A 23,925-nucleotide genomic window follows, 5' to 3' on the forward strand; every position below is an offset into this window, starting at 1 on the left:
AGAGGACACATTTAATTTAGACTTTTTTTTTTTACTTTGATGTAGGCCTATGTTGTATAACATATACAGTACATCAAATCAAAAATATCTATAACATACAGTACATCAAAGCTACAGTGTGTGTGTGTATTTAGAGAGCGAGAGAGACGGTGTATGTGTGAGAGAGAGAGTGCGTGTGTGTGTGTGTGCGTGTGACTGGGGGGGGGGGGGGGGTGGTCAGGGTCACACCCCATGCGTGACATTACGTGATGACGTCAGTGACGTCACACGCCAGACTAGGAAGTCTAGCATTTCTCTTCTGGGGTGGAGGAAAAACCAAAACCAGCTACTGTTGACGGAATTCTCATTTTAACAGACGAATATGCAAGTACTTCCCCCTTATTTTTCACATCCACGATACGTTTAGTGGAAGCTATTGCTACAATAGGATTTGCTTTAACCCAATGAGAAACTGTTTGTGAGCTAATTCTAACATCCTTTTTACAGCTCGACGCTAATGGCTAACCGTTAGCTATCAGATGATGTTATGACCTGTCATTCTTGCATTGTACCGTCACAATAAGGCATGGATTATCTGTCCTTTATTGGCAACATGCTATCTGGACAGATAACCAATGCCTTGTTGGCAATACGATGTTGCCAAGCAAGCATGAGCTAGTGTTATTTGCCAATATAGGTTTAAAGGTTCGACCGGCCGTTAAATGTTATGATGAATTGAACAAGGTGGACCCTCTTGTGAACAAGTGTAGTGCTTTATTGGGTCGTCCACTCATAGTTAACAGTTTTTTTTGTATTGAGCTGTGCTTGAAATGTACTGTAATTCTGCAAACTGTTAATAAATACTTCAATCAATCAAATCAATCAAAATTCCGTCTTGGGTAGGCGTAGCTATAGGTGACTTTACTTTCTCTGCCCTTTTTTAAGAACTGTCTTTACTGAGGTGCTCATTCAGGATATAAGCCATTTAATTTATATCGTTTCTTACCTACAGTCTGGTAAGAACCTTGTAAAGCAGTAAGCTGTTTAGTTTAGTGCTTTATGGTTCGTCCACAAAGTAACAGTTTTTGCATTGACTTGAAATGTATTTTTATTTCAGTATGCAGAATGCATACTGAAATAAAAATTGCAATCAATCAATCAAGGTGTTTGTATTGTAGCTAGTTCTGTGTAGTTTTTATAGTTACAAAAAAATAAAATAATAATAATACCATAATATGGTAGTTACTCACGAGGAGCCATAATACAGTTGGTCACTAACAACTGGGCCTGTACAAAGCAGAACGGTCACTCACAGCAAAGATGACCTGTGTCGGACCCCAGATGAATGTTGTGGAACCAGGAAAACCAACCTAACAAATGCATGTTATGTAAATAACATTCTTAGCATTTGGTGTTCAAGGGAAACTAGTATATATCTATCTAAACAACATAAGTATGTGAATAACTACCATAAATAAATGTGCTCTGTTCTCTGCATAGTATCTATCAAAATAGATATATAAAAAATAAATAAAAAAAGTTATTCTGTGGTCCTCACAGGTTTTGCATATTTTAGTCAAGTATGTTAGTATATTGTAGGGATGCACCGAAAGGGAAATTCTTGGCCAATACCGAATATAGGAAACAATTGCCCGAAATCCGAATAGCAGAGTATGATTAATATTCTATATCTTTTTTCCTACCATTGTTGTCATGGCAAAACTTAACTTAAATAATAATCACTTAAATTTATTTATGGGTCCATAAAACATTTATTCATCACTTTTGAATGCATTAATTGCATACACAATTCGGTGATATATTTTCGGCCTATTTGGGCCGAAACCGAATAGGCCTAAAATGCATTTTTAGCCATTTTCGGCCGAATATTTTCTGCAGACGAATATTCGGTGCATCACTAGTATATTGATCAGGATCCTACCCTTAACAATATGTCATTATTTTACGTTCTACAGCATTGTCTTCGGGTCCAGCCTCTACAGACGTCTGCCTCCAGATAAGATCCGGTCTCTCCAATCTAAGCCTCGCCAACGCCTCCGACAGCAGCCATGTCTTACGGAAACGCAGACAGCTACCGCGCCGCGGCGCCTCGGGACTTCAATACTCTCATTCAAACATGCAGTTCCAACATCCAAAAGATTACACAGAATAGTATGTTTCTTTCCCCCTTCTCAACAACAGTGTTGTTTTTGGCAGTACATTTTAGTTTTAGTCGTAGTCTCTTGAATAGTTTTCATTTAGTTTTAGTCACATTTTAGTCACCTGGAAATTCCTGGAATGTCTTAGTGTTTAGTCTAGTTTTAGTCAACTAAATCTACAGTTGATTTAGTGTATTTTTGCGGGCCTTGATGGCATCGTAATGAAAATGCGACGCGTTGTGGGCTTGTAGATCGGCTATTTTCAGTGTAAAATGACTTATACTTGATCTCTTGTCCACTAGTCCCTTCCTAACATTTTAGTCTAGTTTTTATTTCTTGACGAAACACGAAATTGTCAGTATATTTTGTCTCATCTATCCGTCGCTATGTTGTGTTTGGATGTCGATTCCAGCTCAGGGTTCAATCTAAACTATATGTTGGTTTATTTCCCCGACAGCTGCTCAGATCAAGTCTATGGTGAACCAAGTAGGGACGAGACAGGATAATAGTGAACTTCAGGACCGACTGTAAGTGTCACCAGCTCTTTGTTGTCATTGCACACTGTTCTGTCGGATACCGGAGAACTCACCAGTTTTACCAAGTCGCCGTGGCGACAATTCTTCATCAATGTCTTCATCGTTATGCTAACATGCTGTCTTCATCAGTGTAGTCAAACTCACAGATGTTATAGTTAATTTCCAAAGTGATCAAATTATTTTGTGCAATTAAATGGTCAGCTAGATGATGATAAAAAGGTGAGTATGTGAATACCAATGATAAGTATAGGCCTACCATTTCAGGATATTGTTGACTAATGAATTACATTGTTTCGGTACTTTGGTGTCTAAACTTTTAGCATTCCTACTTTCTCTAGTGTAAACTCTAAACAACTATCCTCTCTCTCTCTCAATTCAATGCAATTTAAATGAAGGTGAAGTAAAACTAAAATGCACTAAATCGCGGCGAGTCGGTAAACTGGCGAGTTCTCCGGATACCGTTCTGTCTCGCTCTTCGACCTGACCTGAGATCAGATTCTAAAAATGTCTTCTACATCCTGTCAGTTCTCTGAAAAAGCTATGTTTCTATGTCAATCGTTCTTCGTTTTTTCAAAAATAGCAGACCTACAAGCTCGTAGCGCGCCACTCGGTGGCGCGCTATGAGCTTGTAGATCTGCTATTTTTCAATAGCTAAAGCATAACATAATGCTAACACCAGAAGGGGTTCCCGCCCAAAATGGGTTAATTCCAAACCCGTTTGTGATCTCGCAGGCAGCAGATACAACACTATACCAACCAACTGGCAAAAGAAACTAATAAGCACCTGAAAGACTTGGGTTCAATTCCTTTGCCTTCATCACCTTCAGAACAGGTATGTGTTTACATTTAAACCATGTCCATGTTTTCATGATGCTGAATCCATCCCAAGCATTGGTTTTGCACAAAAACCTTCATTGTGCTAAAACGGCTGGTGGCTATGAATGTGTGTGTGAATGGGTGAATTGATGCACAATCTATAAATGCACCACTTACAATGGGGTTCCATGGGCTGGCAAGTAGACTATTAGGCTCACAGAGGCATAATACAATCCCGGAAGCTATTACACAGATTTATTACAAAGATAAATGACACCGATATGCAGTGCGCACATTGAGCAACAAAGACATCTAGAGGTTCCTGCACTCATTGCACAGTTTCACAGTGTCAGTGCTGACATCATCATATCTGACTGACAACAGCTGGGACCCATATAGACCGACCTATAGTACTGGCATATTACTGATGTCATAGTGCTGATGTCATAGACTGGCCTCCAAGTACTCTGTGCCAATTTCTCCACTGGGTCGCTACCCAGTGTTTTGTGAAATCCCCTCCCCATATTTCTGACAGAAATTGCTGAGGGCTGATTTCCCCCGTGACACACTCTCTCACACACACACACACACTCGCACACACACACACACACACACACACACACACACACACACACACACACACACTCTCTCATTGCTAACATCATAGTGCTACTAGCCTGAAAGAGAGACCTACAGTATGGTTTTCTGGGCATAGATGGGCGGTCCGCCCATCTCCCCGGCTGAGACAGCTGGGGACTTCCTATTGGTTCACCAACCTATGTGCCCACCCCCTCGCCCCCCCTCTGCTCCCGACTCCACACAGCGGGGAACAGTGATATCACTACATTTGGAGTGACGCTCCTCTCTCTGCACCCTTATTGGTTAGCGAGAATACAAGGTTCACTCCGCTCGTATATATGCCTGTTGTTCTCATGCATGTCTCTCGCCCAGGTGTTCTTTTCTCCTTTGAAACAAAACACCAGTGGTCTCCGAGGCTAGAGTACTACTCGCCTCACCAAAACGCGTCGCACTGCGACGCGTTTCGAGCTTGTAGATCGGCTATTTTTGCTACAACAGTAATATGCAATGTGGGCCCTCTGGGGTAAGTGTGGAACCATAGTGGCCCTCTGGAGTGAGTGTGGAACTATAGTGGCCCTCTGGAGTGAGTGTGGAACTATAGTGGCCCTCTGGAGTGAGTGTGGAACTATAGTGGCCCTCTCCATTGTCAAAGTTGCCCATCCCTGGTCTATGGGAACTGATTATCTGCAAGCTGAATGACTCTTTGCCCTATTTTTTCCACCCATTCTTTCCCCCCCCCCTCCATCCACTTTCCCTCTCGTTTTCTGGCCATCTTGTGTCTCTGTGTCTGACCTCAACACCCTCCCTCAACAGAGACAACAGAAGATCCAGAGGGAACGGCTGATGAACGACTTCTCCGCAGCACTCAACAACTTCCAGTCCGTGCAGCGCCACGCAGCCGAGAAGGAGAAGGAGTCTGTCGCCCGAGCCAGAGCCGGATCCCGCCTCTCGGTACGTTGTTCTTTTTTTTGGTGTCTGTAACCCTTCAGGTCCACGAAGAATGGACTAATGATTCTAACAGAAATTCAGGTTCCCAGAACATCTGTGTCATCGAGGCTTCATTTGAATGCTTATTGCACATTGGTGTGATCTCTGAGTCTTTCTCTTTCAGGCTGAAGATGGTGCTAACGATGAACAGCTTGTGTCCTTTGACAAGTAAGTTCAGCATCATTCATTTCCATCCGCACAGGGCTGCAACGGAACAATGTCTTTTTTTTTTATATATATAATCGAGTGATCTATTGTCTATGTAATTACTTTTCTTATTCCTGTTGCACTTATTATTATAATTATTATAAAGATGGAGTGCCGTGATTGTTACTTTTTCTGTTTTGTATGTGTCTATGGAGTTAACATTACTAGTCCCCCGGGTGTGGTTAGAATATTGAAATATGTCTTCCCGGTGTATTTTCGGTTTCTTCCTAAAAGCCTTTGAGTCAAAAGGCCCAATCGAAGTACAACACGTTAGTGACATCACAATATCAACCCCTCCCCCCATCATACAACAACAGTTCATGTGGGCCTGGGCCGTGGCTCAGCGGTCCAGGCACCTTGGCCGGTAGTCCGAGTCTGGCAGTGTGCCGCGGGTTCGACTCCCGATCCCGACGGCCTTTACTGCATGTCACTCCACCATCTCTCTCCCCCATTTCCTGTCAGCCTACTGTCTGTCCCTCTATAAAAAATATAAAATAAAGGCGAAAGCCGCAAAAAAACATAAAAAAAAAAAACAGTTCAGGTGGATCACCACCCACCTGAAAAGTAAACCAGGCATACTTAATGAACTGGTGGGTGTGGCCACATACAAAACATAATCTTAACACTTTCTGTACACTTTTGAACACTAAAAAAAAAATCTTTCTCCTAGTATAATCTCATAGTACCTGATGATCATGTTTTGGGGGGGGGGGGGGGATCACGGCATTCCATCTTTAAAGGTCCACTTTACCATTTTGGACCTATCATATAATTGGGCCCCACTAATGCTCATTATAAGGTGGCACCATTTCTGTCTACTCAGTGTCTCAGGCAGCCTCCGGGAGGGGCTGTTGAGTGTCGACGGATCAGAAACGTGCCTAGTACCAGTGACATTGTCTGCATGCAGATATGGCCGTTTCAAACAGATATTTATATATTTTTAACCCATTTTGACCTGAGATCAGATTCTAAAAATGTCTTCTACATCCTGACGGTTTTCTGAAAAAGCTATGTTTCTATGTCAGTCGTTCTTCGATTTTTCAAAAATAGCAGACCTACAAGCTCATAGCGCGCCACCGAGTGGCGCGCTATGAGCTTGTAGATCTGCTATTTTTCAATAGCTAAAGCATAACATAATGTTAACACCAAAAGGGGTTCCCGCCCAAAATGGGTTAATGAATGCAAGAACAATGGTTTCTTAATTAGTGTGGTTGCCTATGGGCAAAGCAGACTATTGTTGTTACGCCCATTTAAAAACATTTCAATTGCAATAACTCTATTCTCCCCTCCGATTGGCCAGCAAACTCTTCCCAAGGCGCTTTTCCTACCTATATTAAATTGTTTATAGCAGGGGTAGGCAACCTTTGGCACTGGTGCCAACCTTGGCACAAAGGAGGGTGATCACTGGCACACACGCATAAAAAAAAAAAAATCACACCCGTGTGAACTGAGTGGTGTGAGGTCTGTCTGACGTAATGAAATCACACCCGGGTGTGATTTCATTACCTGGCTTTGTTTGTGCAGAAAAAATGAGCATGGTTGCTATGTTGACCCTGTTCACCCGGGTGTGATTTCATTACGTCATTACAACAGGGTGAACATAGCAACCATGCTCATTTTTTCTGCACAAAAAAGCCAGTTGTAGGAGTGGTTTACACCAATCAAAAAGCCAGTTGTAGGAGTGGTTTACACCAATCAAAAAGCCAGTTGTAGGAGTGGTTTACACCAATCAAAAAGCCAGTTGTAGGAGTGGTTTACACCAATCAAAAAGTTGTCTCAAAAAAAGAATACCGGTAAAGAAACAATTAAAAAAATGTAGTCAAATAAATGAATTCACTCATATTTCTATGTCAATTACATCCTGCACATCATTCTACATTCATTAAAACTCTGAACTCTGACTGGGGGAGGGCGATAGGAGGCCTATGCTCTGAGTCTAATGATCATTATAAACGATGTGAAAGAATATTTAACAAGGGAAAAGGTTTTATTCGCGGACAATCAAAACATGTTGGAATTGTGGCGTGGTGTCATTAAAGTGACACACTGACTATCCAGAAACTAAAAACATGGCACAAAAGGTTGCAGACCCCTGGTTTATAGGATCGATATAGTAAATTAATATATGATAACCCTTCCACAGTAGTAGCTTTTTCCTTTTTTACGATTTGTAAAACCATAACAATCATTGTCTTTGTGTAAGTAATCAACTGGGGATGTTTCATGGTGATAACATACCTAATTTAGGTATAGTTTTGCCCACTCACTTCATAATTAACGTTCCAATGTTGGAGCTCTGGCTCATGGACTATAAGAACCAAAAAGAACTGAGCCGGTTCCCCACCGGTGGAAAAGGGGCCAGAGTGAGTCGACAGAAATTGTGCTATCTCATGGAGCGTGCTGCGTCAATCAGGGCGTTAATTGTCATGATTACATCACTAAGCCAAATATGACTGCCAAAGTGTTATTCAATACATTTATTGGTCAATGATGAATCTATTGGACTCTGTTTCACCCCTGGCTAACTCCCACACCTAAATGTCACTCGCGTTATCCCAAGCGTCCCGTGCTGTGTTGTCCATGTGTGTGAAGAAGAACATAACATTTCACGGTTTGTGTGTGTGTTAAAGTCAAGATGACTGGGCTCAGACGACCACCCAGCTGGAGGAATCGTCCATCACGGAGGAAGACCTGGAGCTCATCAAGGAGAGAGAGACAAACATAAGACAGCTGGAGGTGAGTGACTCATTTCTCTTCTTTCTTTCTAGAGCAGTCTGTTTTTCAACCCTTTTCATATCAAGGCCGGCCCATTATTTATTGGGTAATTATACCACAGGTCGTTTCGAGGAAGCAATCTGATTGGTTGAAACAGCCTTCTAGCCGTGGGTTAAACCAGCACCATTCACCACCTAATCAAAACAAAGAATTCAGCTGCTCTGTTCTCCCAGAGCGCTAGCAAACTCGGTGGCTAGGCTAGCTAGTTTCTTGGGACATTTGTGGTCGTAGTGACTACATCTGTCATTAAAAAAAATAATTTTTTCAGCGATTCTCTTAGTTTTAAGGGTAACTGTGGTATAATTGCAATATTACACGAGAGGGTGTGGGTTAACGTGATTATTGCCACGACAGGGATGCGGTAAGGAAGGAACGAGACTTTCGTCTCGTTCCTTCCTTACCGCATCCCTGTCGTGGCAATAATCACGTTAACCCACACCCTCTCGTGTAATATTGCTTAATTGAGCCACGGAACCACCGTTTGGTGACATTTAGCCTCTCAGAACCAAAACGTAGAATATTTTTGGTCGTTGGACAAGATTTTGTCCACAATTCCCATGCTGTATAGATGTTGGTACCATAGGAGAGATAACAGGCAAACGTTGAATTGTGTCGACTTCTTGTAACTTAAATAATGCAGATGTTTAACAATAATGTAACTCTTGAGAGCGTAAAATGAAACCAAATGGACCCGGGAGGGTCCATTTGGTTTCATTTTACGCTCTCAAGAGTTAAAGATCTATAAGGGTCCATTTGGTTTCATTTTACGCTCTCAAGAGTTAAAGATCTATAATGGTCCATTTGGTTACCAACTCTCCCTGGGGACCACCTGGAACCCCCTCAAGGCCCACTGGTGGTCTGGTTGAAAAACCGGCTATTATTTGACTCTATTCGCAAAATGTGTCCTGATTTTCTTTTTTTTTCCTTTTTTTTTAATGCTTACATAAATGTTTTTAAACATTGTTCAATAATAGCCCACAGACGAATCACATTACAGTGCTGTGCAACACATTGTGAGCCTGTAGATCTGCTCGGGTTGTTTAATTTTCTTATCTATAATCTATCAAAACGTTATGTTATGTTGGTGTTTTTTTGTTTGTTAAAAGTTCTCAAATCTCAAATCAAAACTTTCAATTTGGCAAAAAATATCCGTCAAAGCATCAGTAATAGTCGGTGTTCTAGGACTCTCCAAAGTCCAAAATAGGGGTCGGCATTGCTCCCAGAAAACCTGGTGTCGGTCGAGCTCCATTTCTTTGAGTCTAAACTTCTCTTCAACTATTTAGATAGACGCTAGGTATATTGTTAAAAACAATAAAATAAAAAAATTCCAAACTGAGAGGACCACCCAATCTGCTTTTTAACCCAATCTGGGCGGGAACCCCTTTTGGTGTTTCAAGCATGATGTTATACTTTAGCTATTGAAAAATAGCAGATCTACAAGCTCATAGCGCGGCACCGAGTGCCGCACTACGAGCTTGTAGGTCTGCTATTTTTGGAAAATCGTGAAAATGTGGCACAAATTTGGAATATACTGTATATTCTTTCAGAGCGAAAGTTTTTAATTCAAATGTTTGCTTATGGGGGGGGGGGGGGGGGGGGGTTCCTGGAACAACATATTTTCAGATGGGGGTCGGTGGCCAAATACATATCATTTTTGGGGTCCTTGACATGAAATATTTTGAAAACCACTGATAAAAATAGGGTTTTTCAGCAAACTGTCATGATTAAGAAGACCTTTGTAGAATCGTCCTCAGGTCTAAATGGGTTAAAACACACAAAGAAAATTCACAGATTTACCAGAATTGACTGGATATGTTTGGTGACATTTGAGTGTCTGTTTTGAGGTCGTAGAGCACCATTAAAAGTACAGGGTGTGGATAGCATGCCATCAACGTGACATAAACACATTCAGGATGTCATTCAGAATGGAGCTTCAAGCACGTTTGTGGAACTGCTACTAAGAATCAAAGTAGACTTTATTTTTCATTGTCCAAAAATATTGAAAAGGTATTTGAAAATACGTTGTTCCAGCCAGGGACCCGCCAGAAGTAAAGATTTTAGTTAAAATCAAAAACAAAAAAAACTCGCTCATAGCGAGTGCCTCGCTATGAGCTTGTAGATCTGCTATTTTTCAATAGCTAAAAGTATAACATAATACTTAAAACACCAAAAGGGGTTCCTGCCCAACACTCCCCAACACACAATCATAGGACACAAAACTACGGCTAACCAATTTTGTGCAATTTCGGTGCCAAGATAGCGCAACATCTGTTCATGTTGTAAGTGTGGTGGCTAACAAACATACTTGCCACTCGGCTAGGCAGGGCATAGGGAAACCGTTTTAACGCGTTTCAAGTAAATCATGAATGTCCAAACAGTGCAACTGCTGTTGGGTGAGGTTCCCATTTATTATATTGCCAACAGGAAACAGCATAGTTTTGTCAATGCATGTAAATAACGGTAAAAACCGTATAATCTATAATCTAAAAGTGTGTGCCTGAGCCAAGCCATTCCTCCCTAGGCTCCTTCACCTGTGATCCTTATCACTTCACCTGGTGCTTAGTGTGGAACCCCTCCCCCCAAGGAGAACCTGTGATCCTTATCACCATAACTGGCTCAAGACACTTAGGCAGTATTGGCTCATTCAGTAAGTTTTCATCGTCTGTTTCAGTCGGACATCATGGATGTAAACCAGATCTTCAAGGACCTGGCAGTAATGATCCACGATCAGGGAGAGATGATCGGTGAGTCATTTGTACTTTAAAACTTGTGAAATCCGAAGTTTGAACTCCAGAATGATATATTGTATTCACTGCTTACCTCCCAAGTATGGAAGCTTGATGTCCTTGCAACAGTCCAGTGTTGATAGAAGTGTCTATTTATACGTCTCTAAATGTTTTGATGAATTGAACATGGTGGACCCTGTTGTAAACAAGTGTAATGCTTAATTGGGTCGTCCACTCACAGTTAACAGCCTTTGTATTGAGTTTGTGCTTGAAATGTACTGTAATTCTGCAAACTGTTAATACAATTTTCAATCAATCAATCAAAGATAATGACAGCGGATTTGGTTTTAGTTTAGTCATAGTCTTTGGAATGAAATGTTTAGTTTTAGTCATATTTTTGTCATCTGAAATGTTTTAATGTTTAGTCTAGTTTTAGTCTTATATCATAAGATCTTAGTGGACTAAATCTACAGTTTATTTTGTCGACTAAAATGTACTTTGGCGGGCCGTGATTGCGTTGTAATGTAATGGCAGATTTTACACTTGGTTGCACACTGAAAATAGCTGACCTACAAGCTCACGTGAGCTTGTAGATCTGCTATTTTCAGAGCGCAACACCTGAGTGCAACCAAATATAAAATGACCTGTCTTTTAGTTCTACTGGATCTCTTCTCCACTAGTCCCTCCCTAACATTTTAGTCTTGGTTTTTATTTGTTGACGAAATTGTGAATATATTTAGTCTTAGTTTTAGTCATGGTAGCTTAGTTTTTATTTTTGTCTGTGGAAAAAAAGGTAGTCGACGAACATTTTTCGTCATAGTTTTTTAGTCTGAAATAAACACTGTGTGGAAGGAACACGTTATTCCGACCAGTTCCTTCCCCCTCCATCAGGCGCCCCGGCTGGCCAGGGGGAGGCAGTTCAGAGACCAGGATTACTGCATGTTTTTAGTGAGGATACCTACCCTAGGGGTAAACACTGATCTCGATGTTTCTGTTGTCCTGCAGACAGCATCGAAGCCAACGTGGAGAATGCCGAGGTTCACGTGGAGCGAGGAACGGAACAGCTGCAAAGAGCCAATTACTACCAGGTGAGTGAACAACACGCAAGGCCAACAAGCCTCCCGCTTTTAGGTGTTGGGTGAAATCAACCCTCAAGGTCTTCTGACAGACATATGGGAGGGGATGGGGGAGGGAAGCCAGGGGATCGAGGATTCCCCTCCCCTACTGGGCGGGGTTTTTCCTTAACTGGGCGGTGGTTTTTAAGTGGTGCAACCACTTCCTTAAGTGACTATGTGTGTGGGTGGCTGGGTGGGAGCACGGAAACAGCATGGTTGTTTTTCACCACCTGTGCGCAACCTAACGCACACACACGCACATATTAACTGTATTGATTTTGGGTGTGCCAGTATAGTACAGTGACAGTACAGTACAGTAGAGGGACCCCCACACGGTAACTCTGTCATTTCTCAACCGTTTCGGATGCGGGGTGGCTCGCCGGAATCGGGCCGGCACCCTGGGTGCGTTCCTGTGGGTCTGGAACCCCCCAGGTTTGGGGGTTTGGTGGTAGGGTTAGTAATAGCAATGTCCGACATACAGTACATGTTCACCCGTTGGCTTTGTGTGGTGCCACTCAAAGTGACTACCGGGTTGGGCTTGCTTGGATGCACAACATTCCAACCCCTAAGTATGTCTGTCAGAAGACGTTGAGGGGGTGATTTCACCCGCGTGCCCCCATTTTAGCACCTCTTTGAGTGAACACTTAGGCCTCACTCAGACCTTTACTGCATTGCTGTATGCTTGTTGGATGAATGTTGTGTAGTGTCATGGCCGCCCCAATGCATTTCCAATGGAAGTCACATGGTTTGTAGTCCACATTTTGGACTACAAGCTGTTGTATGGCTTTCGGCTGTGTTTCGACTGTGCCCCTCCCCCTCATACAACACAAATGTTGTGTAAAACCATGTGACTCCCATTGGAAATGCATTGGGGCGGCCATGACACTACACAACATTCATCCAACAAGCATACAGCAATGCAGTAAAGGTCTGAGTGAGGCCTTAGAGCATCATTACCCACCTGACTTCAACCTCTTTCCCCCCACAGCAAAAGTCGCGTAAGAAGATGTGCATCTTAGCTATGGTCGTCTCCATAGTGCTCGTCATACTCGGCATCATCATCTGGCAAGCGTCTAGATGAAGAGAGGAGCGCAAAACCATCCTTTCTCACACCGCTATATATTTATTTTATCAACACCCACCCCACCCCACACCCCACACCCCGCCCTCCTGAAGTCGAGAAGGATCAAGAATAAGAGTGCGAAAAAGATCTTTGAAAGGGAACATCCATCCATTAACCCCTTTTCAACCTGCTATATCCCTACTTTTGGCATTTCATTATAGGTAAGAGTTCTTTTCGGAAATGTTCAGAAAGTTTTTTCAAAATGTTCCCGAAATGTTCAAACGTAGCCGAAACAGCCCCGATCTACAAGCGCACAATACGCTATATTTTTCATGTCAATGGCTTACGTGGTTAACCCATTCTGGACGGGGACCCCTTTTGGCGTTTTTAAGGATTATGTTATACTTTAGCTATTGAAAAATAGCAGAACTTACAAGCTCGTAGCGCGGCACCGAGTGCTGCGCTACGAGCTTGTAGATCTGCTATTTTAGAAAAATGTGGCGCAAATATTTGAACACATATATTCTTTTTACTCAAATCATTGCTTCTGCAGGGGGTGTCCCTGGAACAACATATTTTCAGATGGGGGGGGGGGGGTCCTTGACATGAAAAAGGGTTGAGCACCACGGACATAGAAAACACATGTTTTTTTCTGAAAACTGTCAGGATTTAGAAAACATTTTCTTTTATAATCGACCTCAGGTGGGTTAATGTTAGCAGAGCACTACATGGGCTGAAGGATGGGGGGGGGGGGGGGGAGTCGGGGGGGGACGAAGGAAATAATTCCGGCATGGGCCTGAGCTTAATAAGCAAAAGCCTTTGCTGTAATTCATGGCTGGACAAATTCATGTTGTTATTATATTGTTATTTCTGATTTATAGAACAATGTGGAAAGGATTTGGGAAAATATGAGATTCATTTTATCATTTCATTAGTTTTCCTGTCTTATTTACTGCACACTAACACTAACATCCATTGCATTTCTAAACGGAAATTATTATTATTATTGCTAATGACTTTACGGATGATTTCAAAATGGGAACTTAACACAATATATGCCCAAGACGTCCTCAGACGTCACACTACCGTATGTAGTGCCCAGGACGTCTGTGGACATCTTGGTAAAAAAAAAAAAAAAAGTGGGCACCCTGGGTCGCCATTTTGAAAGTTGTTGTGTTAAGTTATGTATGAACCCAATAGAGGGTATGCACATGGATAATGGGAGTGGCAAATTGAGTGGCAAAGTCAGCTTAACGTTGTTTAATGCAAACAGATTGGACTTTTCAGTTTGGATGTGTTTGGGCTGTCAAGGCCAGAAAGCCGTTTTTCTTTTTGCCACTCAGGTGTTCCCGCATAACTTCCGGGTATGATGATGATGATGTCACACACACGCATATCCTCTATATAAGGCTTTCACCGTTGGTGTAAAATTCACCTCTGGCTTTTTTTAGGGACTGTAAATGATTCTCTTCTGTTTTTGTTTTTGTTTAATTACCTGTACAGTACACTTGGTTCTAACATGGAAGGTGTGTGTGACAATGTGATTCTGGGTCCTTGCATTTCTCAGGTAATGCAAGGTTGTGATATATATATATATATAGCACTGTTTTTACTGTCAGCCGGTGAACACACACGGTGATCTCTAGATGTAATAAAAAAAAACAAGATAAAAATAATCAACATCTTTGCAAAAAGCTGTATGCTTGCATTAGCAGGGACGTGCACACATAGACATCAAAGGGGCCTTTTACCCGTCTGTAAAACAACTTAGAGACCACTAATAATGCAGCATTTACTGTGTGGTAAAAGAAATGCAAAACGCCACTCCTTTCCCGTGCCATATATACCGGAAGGCAGCATTCAGGAGAATTGCTTTTTTCCCCCCGAAAGTCTCCTGAACTCGGAACGTAGCATTTTGTGTCGAAAAATTTGTTTCGAAATCCATGTCGCGTTACACACCGCATCTCCAGTAGATAAAGAGTGCTGGGTTATGTGCCACCGAAAATAGCAGATCTACAAGCTCTCAACGCGTCGCGCTGCGACGCGTTGAGAGCTTGTAGATCTGCTATTTTGGTCCAAAAGTGCCCTCTTACGGGGATTTTTAGCCCCTGCCCCTCTAACACCCTCTGCACGTCCCTGCGCATTAGCATAATCAGCGAAACGCACTCCATCCTTGCATTCCCTTTTTATTGTTGCCTTTGAAGCAGTAGGACCTGATATGTCTGTACTGTACCGGTGGACATACTATGTGACGATGACTGTACTTGTGTGATAACGTGCAGTTGCTGTAAGCGGAACGGGAAGATTTCCATTATGGATTGGAAACACATTTTTTGTATATATAATATAATATAATATAATAACAAAAAGTCCTTTATTATAAACCATCCTAAATATTCTGAACTGTCTGTAAAATGCAACCAGTTTTTAAATGATTATCTGCCGTTTTTTTGTTCTTTTTTTTTCTCTTTTCTTTTCCAGTATGCCTATGCGTAAATAAATGTGCAGATCTTTATTATTATCTTATATTTTATGTCCAAGGGGCTGCAGTAACATTCATAGAACAGCAGGTGTCAGAGTTGCTCAAACTAGGAGGCTTTTTGGTATTTCCCACCCAGGGACTGCTGCTCATTTTTTAGTGACTTAAGTCTTAATTTCCAACTTTTGGTCCTGGAGACTCTTCAACATGGCAATGAAAGTGATTTATAATGTAATTTTTTTTAATTTGCTAGGACAAAATATGGGCCCCCAAAGTGCTGCCAAAAGTCTAGTTGGACTAAAATGTTGTAGGACCTTCCTTTGCCCATATGAACAACATTTAAATCGTGTTCATTGGTTTGGAGGAAACGTATGTTGATTCTGTTCCATTGCTGCCATTCACTGTTTAATCCATTCTGGATGGGAACCCCCTTTTGGTGTTTTAAAGCATTGTGTCATATGCTTTTAGCTTTTAAAAAAAATAGCAGATCTACAAGCTCGTAGCGCGGCACTCGAGTGCCGCGCTACGAGCTTGTAGATCTGCTATTTTTTTTAAATTGTGAAAATGTGGTGCAAATCTTTGAGCATGTTCTTTCAGAGCGAACGTTTTTCACTCAAATATTTGCTTCTGGGGTGTCCCTGGAACTACATATTTTCAGATGGGGGGGTCGGCGGCCAATTACATATATTTGTGGGGATCCTTGACATGAAAATGTTTGAGAACCACTGACACAGAAACATGTCAGGATTTAGAATGCATTTGTAGAATCGTCCTCGGGTCTAAATGTGTTTAATAAGTAGTGAAGGGACTGATTCCACTAGGCTTAACAGCACTTCAGTCACACTGTGTTGTTACGGGATAAGGCAAGCGATATGAAAAGCTTCTCCACAACATGGCCACAGGATGGATATCTGATATGCTCAACTTAATGTACCAATTTTCTGCCCAGCAGCCCCCAGAATAACAGGAGATTCTGTGAACATGTGGTTGATTTCGTCGACTAAAACTAAAGACGAAAAATGTCCCGTCGACTACCTTTTTCCACTGATGGAAACTAAATGAAAACTAAGCTACGATGACTAAAACTAACTAATATACTGACAAATTCGTCAACAAATAAAAACTGGACTAAAATGTTAGGAAGGGACTAGTGGACAAGAGATCCAGTATAAGTCATTTTACACTTGGTTGCATGCTGAAAATAGCGTTGCGTTGTGAGCTTGTAGATCGGTTATTTTCAGCAAGTGTAAAAACAGTCATTACGACGGCATCAAGGCCCGCCAAAATACATTTTAGTCGACTAAATCAACTAGATTTAGTCGACTAAAATCTTACATTTAGACTAAAACTAGACTAAACACTAAAACATTCCAGGTGACTAAAATGTGACTGAAACTAAATGAAAACTATTCAAGAGACTATGACTAAAACTAAAATAGAAATTTGCTGCCAAAATCAACACCGATTCCTATGCATAATGCTTTGCCATGGGACGACCCTTACACATGTGACTCGCTACACGTGTTATTAGCAGCAATCATGATTGATATGATTTAGTACTTTGTCAGTTCACACACAAATGTGTCTTGCGACCCAGCAGCCAAGTATGCAGAACACATATACACACATTTGACACAAACACAAAGAACAAGACAATATTACATACATAAAGACATGAAGACAAGAGCAATGTCCACCGCTTAGATTACCCCATGGCTACTACAACTCCTGATTAAGCCTCAAAGTCGACTGATGGACAAAATACCTCTTCAGTCTGACCTTATTGTATGCTGGTACACCATATCCTTCCTGAAGGTAGCAACCTATTTTCTCCATACAACACATGCTTAGTATTAGAGGTGATATTCCTTGCTAACCTTAGGATGCTGTTATCATACGTGGTTGTGTAAGTGGTTGTCCAACAATCTTTGAACATTAGTAATTAGTAGCATTCATGATTTGTCATGAATGCTACTAATAACGCCAGTCAATGACAACGTCAGTCAATGACAAAGTCATTGAAGAACGGGAACCTTTTATCAGGAACACACAAATCGCACAAATCGTTCCTCATGGGTGTGTTCATCCCTGCATCTTTCTGTATGTTCAGTTATTGTATTTATTTCTTTATTGTACAATTGGATTTAAAGCTGCTATAAGCAATAATATGTCAATTTTTTTATGACTAAGTTTTATTTTAATTTTTTGGTATTCAGGCAGCCAGCAATGAGTAAAACGCTCCCCGAAAAAAAATTAGTCTCTGTGACACATCTAGAGTCCACAATCTGCATTCAAAGATGTTCCTAGAAGCTTTGTCATTGGTTGAAAAAAAACCCGGTCGAAATGACTAACCGATCAGGTTAGTAGACAGGCAAATCGACCAATGACAAAGCTTCTAGGAAAATCTTTGAATGCAGATTGTGGCCCCTAGATGTGTCACAGAGACTAAATTATTTGTGAGAGCGTTTTACCCATTGCTGGCTGTCTTACCCCATTTTGGGTGGGAACCCCTTTTGGTGTTTTAAACATTATGTTATAATTTAGCTATTGAAAAATAGCAGATCTACAAGCTCATAACGCGCCACCGAGTGGCGCGCTACGAGCTTGTAGGTCTGCTATTTTTTAAAAATCGTGAAAATATTTATTTCAGAAAACTGGAGGATTTAGAAGATTTTTTTTAAATTTCGAGGTCAGGCCTAAATGGGTTAATACAAAAAATAAATAAAACTTATTATTGCTTATAGCAGCTTTATTTATCCCTTTATTTAACAAGCAGAGCAACGCAGGTCTTCCTCGTATAGATTGATTCCAGATGATGGAGGAGGTCATGGAGTATCGCCACTGGGGAAGCCCTTCAGTCATCTCCTCGAAGAGTGAAAGACGGGGGTGTTGAGGGATGGAAAATGAAAAAGGTACAGTAGCCTATACACTCCAGCCTAGCCAGTTACTGAAAACAAGGCCCCCAAGTCACAATTTAACATCTTCAGATAACCACAGTAGTTGGACCACTTAACCAATTTAGACCCGAAGACAATTCTACAAATGCCTTCTAAAGTTTTCTGTAAATGTTTCTATGTCAGTGGTTCTCAAACTATTTCATGTCAAGGACCCCCAGAATTATATGTAATATGGCCACCGACCTCCCATCTGAAAATATGTTGTTCCAGGGACCTCCCAGAAGCAAAGAACATTCAAAGATTTACACTACATTTTCATGATCTTTCAAAAATAGCGGACCTACAAGCGCGTAGCGCGGCACTCGGTGCCTGCTATGAGCTTGTAGATCTGCTATTTTTCAATAGCTAAAGTAACACAATGCTCAAAACACCAAAAGGGGTTCCCGCCCAAAATGGCTTAACGAAGTTCAGCGTTATGCAACAGCTGTGCGCTCTTGCACCGTTGGCCCCTTTTGAGCAAAAGGCGTCCAAGTCCACTCTCACTTCCCCATATATCTGTCTCTCGAGCAGAGCTGTCCAAAACCTTTGAAAGTCATTAAAGTTTCTCTGCGCTTTATGTCAATTATGTCAACATATGTGACCCAATTTTTGTGAGTTTTACCCCCTCCTTCAACCCTCGCACACAGTTTTGAGGTGCGTGAAAACGGAGGGGGCCCCCCTTCCTTCTCTCAGTTGTGGTGCAAAAAAAGGGAGGCCCCAGAGCAACCGTCCCCGTCCAGGGGAATTTGAACACCATTTGGTTTCCTTTTAATTAGGATGGATATCGCGTTACACCCCCCCCCTTTTTTTCCTCTTTTCATGAGGAAGGTGTTCAAACGGTATAGTTTATAAACCAGCTTTGGGCGTTACCACTGTGCTCACTGGCACTGCTGACATGATGTCACATCCTGACGTCTGGGAACCATTTCAGCCCTTTACGAAGGTGTCGTGTAATGTTTTTACACACGCTTTGTTTGAGGCTACGTTCCGATGCGTGTCAAGTGTGATTGAAAACTGTAAATCCCGCGTGGCTGCGGGGAGAGAGGTGGAGGTTAAACCTGAATTAAGCCGTTCTGAACGGGAACGCCTTTTTGGTGATTTAAGCATTGTGTTATACTTTAGCTGTTGAAAGATAGCAGATCTACAAGGTCGTAGCGCGCCAAAGAGTGGCGCGCTACTAGCTTGTAGGTCTGCTATTTTTGAAAAATCGTGAAAATGTGGCGCAAAAATTTGAATATATATTCTTTGAGAGCGAACATTTTTAACTCAAATCTTTGCTTCTGGGGGGTCCCTGGAACAACATATTTTCAGATGGGGGTCGGCGGCCCAATTACATATATTTTTGGGGGTTCCTTGACATGAAATAGTTTGAGAACGACTGACAGAAACATAGGTTTTTCAGAAAAACGTCAGGATTTAGAAGACATTTGTAGACTCGACCTGACGGGCCTAAATGGGTTAATACTCCATCACACGAAGGAGGTGTTGCTTGCTGAAAAAGAGATCTGTATCTAAGGTAGTAGGGCTAATACTAAATCTACATCTGCATATTGATGTAGATTATGAAATGGATATAGCATCTTTGGTACCAACTGTCATCACTTACTCCAAAAATTGGCACCGCGGGTGTGATAATATGAACCAGAGGTTCTGCACAAATGTCTACTATATCTTGTTGTTTGATTTGTTTTATCTTTGCACATTAGCCTAGGCTTTCCACTTTTTTTCCCTTTGGTCTACCGTACATAACAGACCAGCTAATGGTAGCCACTTAGAGCTGCCAGGTTCGATAATCCAGTTGACTCTGTCTGGCGTTTGGGGTGCGTGAGAAGTCCGATGGAAGGAGGAGAGTGTAACATAGTTGTTCGTTACTCGAGGGAGGGAGCTCACATGTCTTGGAAGTGACCTGCACAGTTTTGCACACGTTTTTGGTGTTTCGGGCAGCAGTGTTGATTTCGTCGACTAAAACTAAGCCGAGAAATGTCCGTCGACTACCCTTTTTCTACTGACGAAAACTAAATGGAAACTACATAAAAACTAAGCTATGATGACTATGAAACTATGACCAAATATACTGACAATTTCGTCAACAAATAAAAACTAGACTAAAATGTTAGGAAGGGACTAGTGGACAAGAGATCCAGTATAAGTCATTTTACACTTGGTTGCATGCTGAAAATAGCCGATCTACAAGCTCACAACGCGTCGCGAGCTTGTAGATCGGCTATTTTCAGCATGTGTAAAAACAGTCATGACGACGGCATCGAGGCCCTCCAAAATACATTTTAGTTGACTAAATCAACTGTAGATTTAGTTGAATCTTATGACATTTAGTCGAGTAAAACTAGACTAACACTAAGGCATTCCTGGTGACTAAAATGTGACTAAAACTAAATTAAGTTGCATTCCAAAGACTATGACTAAACCAAAATGTACTGCCAAAAACAACACTGTTCGGCAGTAATGGAAGAAGAAGTATTCTGATAAAAGTACACACAATACCACAGTGTAGAGATACTCTGTTCCGAATAGAAGTCCTGCATTCAAAATTGCTTGAGTTTATAAGTACAAAAGTATTATCAATATCATGTACTTCCACTACCAAAATGTACTGTAAAAGTACTTATGCAGTAATATTATTGGATTAGCAAATTTAGCATTAGTGTTCAGCATTACTTGCAGCTGGTTAAAGGGGCGGGGCCTCAATTAAATTACCTTGTCCATCTTTCTAGCCCAAGTAAAGTAACTTTGTACTTGAGTAATTGTACTTAGTTACGTTCTATCCCCCCAAGAAGACGCACGCACGCGCACACACACACACACACACACACACACACACACACACACACACACACACACACACACACACACACACACACACACACACACACACGCACACACACACACACTTGCCGTCTGGTTAAGTTAGGGGTGTATATGGTTGACTCAGAACAGAGGGGTTGCCTGGCTGCCAGACACAGGGTTCCCTTTGCATCGTCGTAGAACACTAGGGAGGGGCTGATCGGGCCGGGCCGCACATTTCCTCAAAAGTCTGTTCTAGAATGAAATCCAGCTGCTGTGAACCCATTTCAACACCAATCCAACCGTCTGGAACGAAAACGGTACATACATGTACAAATGTAAAACACAAGTTGCAATACACAAAATGTCATTTATAGCTCTCAACGTTCCTGGGGGAACCCCTATATGAATCCGTTCTTTCACACTCATAGTTAAACACATTCTGGGCGGAAACCCCCCCTATTCTTTAGCTGTTGAAAAATAGCAGATCTACAAGCTCGTAGCGCGGCACCGAGTGCCGCGCTACGAGCTTGTAGGTCTGCTATTTTTGAAATATCGTGAAAATGTGGCGCAAAATTTGGAATATATATTCTTTCAGAGCGAACATTTTTAACTTGAGGGGTCCCTGGAACAACATATTTTCAGATGGGGGTCGGAGGCCAATTACATATATTTTTGGGGGTCCTTGACGTGAAAACTGTATGAGAACCACTGACATAGAAACATGTTTTTTTTTTCAGAAAACTGTCAGGTTTTTGTAGAATCGTCCTCGGGTCTAAATGGGTTAAATTCAACCCATAGGCGTTTACTGTGCAACAAAGAGATTCATTATGGTAACATGTTATGGTAACATGTTGCACACATGTAGTACTTATTGCATTACTACTAAGCCTCTATGGGTTGTATGTTGATATAGTATTGTGTACTTCTCTAATGTGGCCTATATTCATGAATGTGCCAAAAAATGTACAGCAGTCTCAATGCAACTTCATCACATCCAAGCAGTGTTGTTTTTGCGGCAGCACATTTTGATTTTAGTCTAGTTTCAGTCGACTAAATATCATAAGATTTTAGTCGACTAAATCTACAGTTGATTTAGTCGACTAAAATGTATTTTGGCGGGCCTTGATGCCGTCGTAATGACTGATTTTACACATGCTGAAAATAGCCGATCTACAAGCTCGTAGATCTGCTATTTTCAGCATGCAACCAAGTTCTAACTAACTTATACTGGATCTCTTGTCCACTAGTCCCTTCCTAACATTTTACTCTGGTTTTTATTTGTTGACGAAATTGTCAATATATTTAGTCTTAGTTTTAGTCACCATAGCTTAGTTTTCATTTAGTTTCAATTTAGTTTTTGTCAGTGGAAAAAATGTAGTCGACGAACATTTTTCGTCTTAGTTTTTAGTCGACGAAATCAACAACACTGCATCCAAGTTGGTTTGGTCTTTTGCCAGAAAGGCCTGACCTACATTTTGCTCACCTGTTCTTTTTCCATTTTAAAGAAAGCATTTTAATCTACTGACTAAATATATGACTAGGTTGGGTCTCTCTCTCTCTGTCATGGGTCCAATGTTCTGATAGCTAGTTTCTGCAGCTCAGTTTGACTGACTCGCCACAATTGCTTCAGTCAGTGTTTGGAAATGTTGCTGCATGCATTCTTCTTCTTTACTGATTTGCTTGTCTTGCATGCCGGGAAGATTCTGGCAATGTTTTTTTTAACCCATTTAGGCCTGACGTCTTCTAAATCCTGACAGTTTTCTGAAAAACCCATGTTTCTATATCAGTGGTTCTCAATATTTCGTGTCAAGCACCCCAAAAGATATATGTAATTGGCCGCCGACCCCCCCCCATCTGAAAATATGTTGTTCCAGGGACCCAAAACTCGCTCCGTAACAATATATATTCAAAGATTTCAGGCACATTTTCACGATTTTTCAAAAAATAGCAGACCTACAAGCTCGCGCTATGAGCTTGTAGATCTGCTATTTTTCAATAGCTAAAGTACAACACGATGCTAAAAACACCAAAAGGAGTTCCCGCCCCAAAATGGGTTAAATCAGCAGCTTATTGCTGTGCTAGAGATAATTCTCTCAGCACAAATAAACAATTGTGTTTTGGTGCTTGCATGACGCAGGGTTTTGCCCACGGGTGCATGCACATGCACATGCACATGCACATGCACATGCACATGCACATGCACTGTGACCTTTTAGTTTAGTGGTAACATATGATATTTCTTTTTTGCGTTTGTGTGCTATGACCTAACTGTTAGCAAAATGGACATGATGTTTCCCATTACCTTTAACACGCATTGCTGCAACGGAATAATAATAAACATTACCAAAAAAATAAAAAATAAAACGGGAACACAAAAATCACAGCATGATACTGTACATACATACATACAGTTAACATGTTCTGGGCGGGAACCCCTTTTGGTGTTTTAAGCATTACGTTATACTTTTAGCTGTGGAAAAATAGCAGATCTACAAGCTCGTAGTGCGGCACCGAGTGCCGCGCTACGAGCTTGTAGGTCTGCTATTTTTAGAAAAATCGTGAAAATGTGGCGCAAATCTTTGAATGTATATTCTTTCAGAGCGGCGAACGTTTTTAACTCAAATCTTTGCTTCTGGGGGGGGGGGGACGGGACGGGACGACAACATATTTTCAGATGTGGGTCCGCGGCCAAATACAGATAATTCTGGGGCTCCTTGACATGAAATAGTTTGAGGAACGACCGACACGGAAACATGAGTTTTT

At 41.5% G+C, this 23,925-nt stretch overlaps 1 protein-coding gene across 1 annotated transcript; it reads left to right on the plus strand.

Annotated features, from left to right (window-relative positions):
- The first annotated feature begins 214 nt into the window (after positions 1-214).
- On the plus strand, positions 215-13,050 carry stx12 (syntaxin 12). Its single transcript, XM_079522289.1, has 10 exons — positions 215-363; positions 1,956-2,151; positions 2,596-2,665; positions 3,407-3,506; positions 4,883-5,020; positions 5,181-5,224; positions 7,894-7,999; positions 10,710-10,782; positions 11,770-11,852; positions 12,868-13,050. Exons 2-10 carry the CDS (start codon positions 2,049-2,051, stop codon positions 12,958-12,960), a joined length of 810 nt encoding a protein of 269 aa, XP_079378415.1. The 5' UTR covers positions 215-363; positions 1,956-2,048; the 3' UTR covers positions 12,961-13,050.
- Positions 13,051-23,925: the final 10,875 nt, after the last annotated feature.

The sequence above is a fragment of the Electrona antarctica genome (genome assembly GCF_951216825.1).
Source record: "Electrona antarctica genome assembly, chromosome: 15".
Classification (NCBI taxonomy): Eukaryota; Metazoa; Chordata; class Actinopteri; order Myctophiformes; family Myctophidae; genus Electrona; species Electrona antarctica.

Excerpts from the sequence above, each read along its gene's own strand:
- stx12 (XM_079522289.1), top strand. The coding sequence starts at position 2,049 with ATGTCTTACGGAAACGCAGACAGCTACCGCGCCGCGGCGCCTCGGGAC. Across the intron at positions 5,021-5,180 it reads GAGCCGGATCCCGCCTCTCG|GCTGAAGATGGTGCTAACGA; the intron begins GTACGTTGTTCT and ends TTTCTCTTTCAG. Across the intron at positions 11,853-12,867 it reads AAAGAGCCAATTACTACCAG|CAAAAGTCGCGTAAGAAGAT; the intron begins GTGAGTGAACAA and ends TTCCCCCCACAG.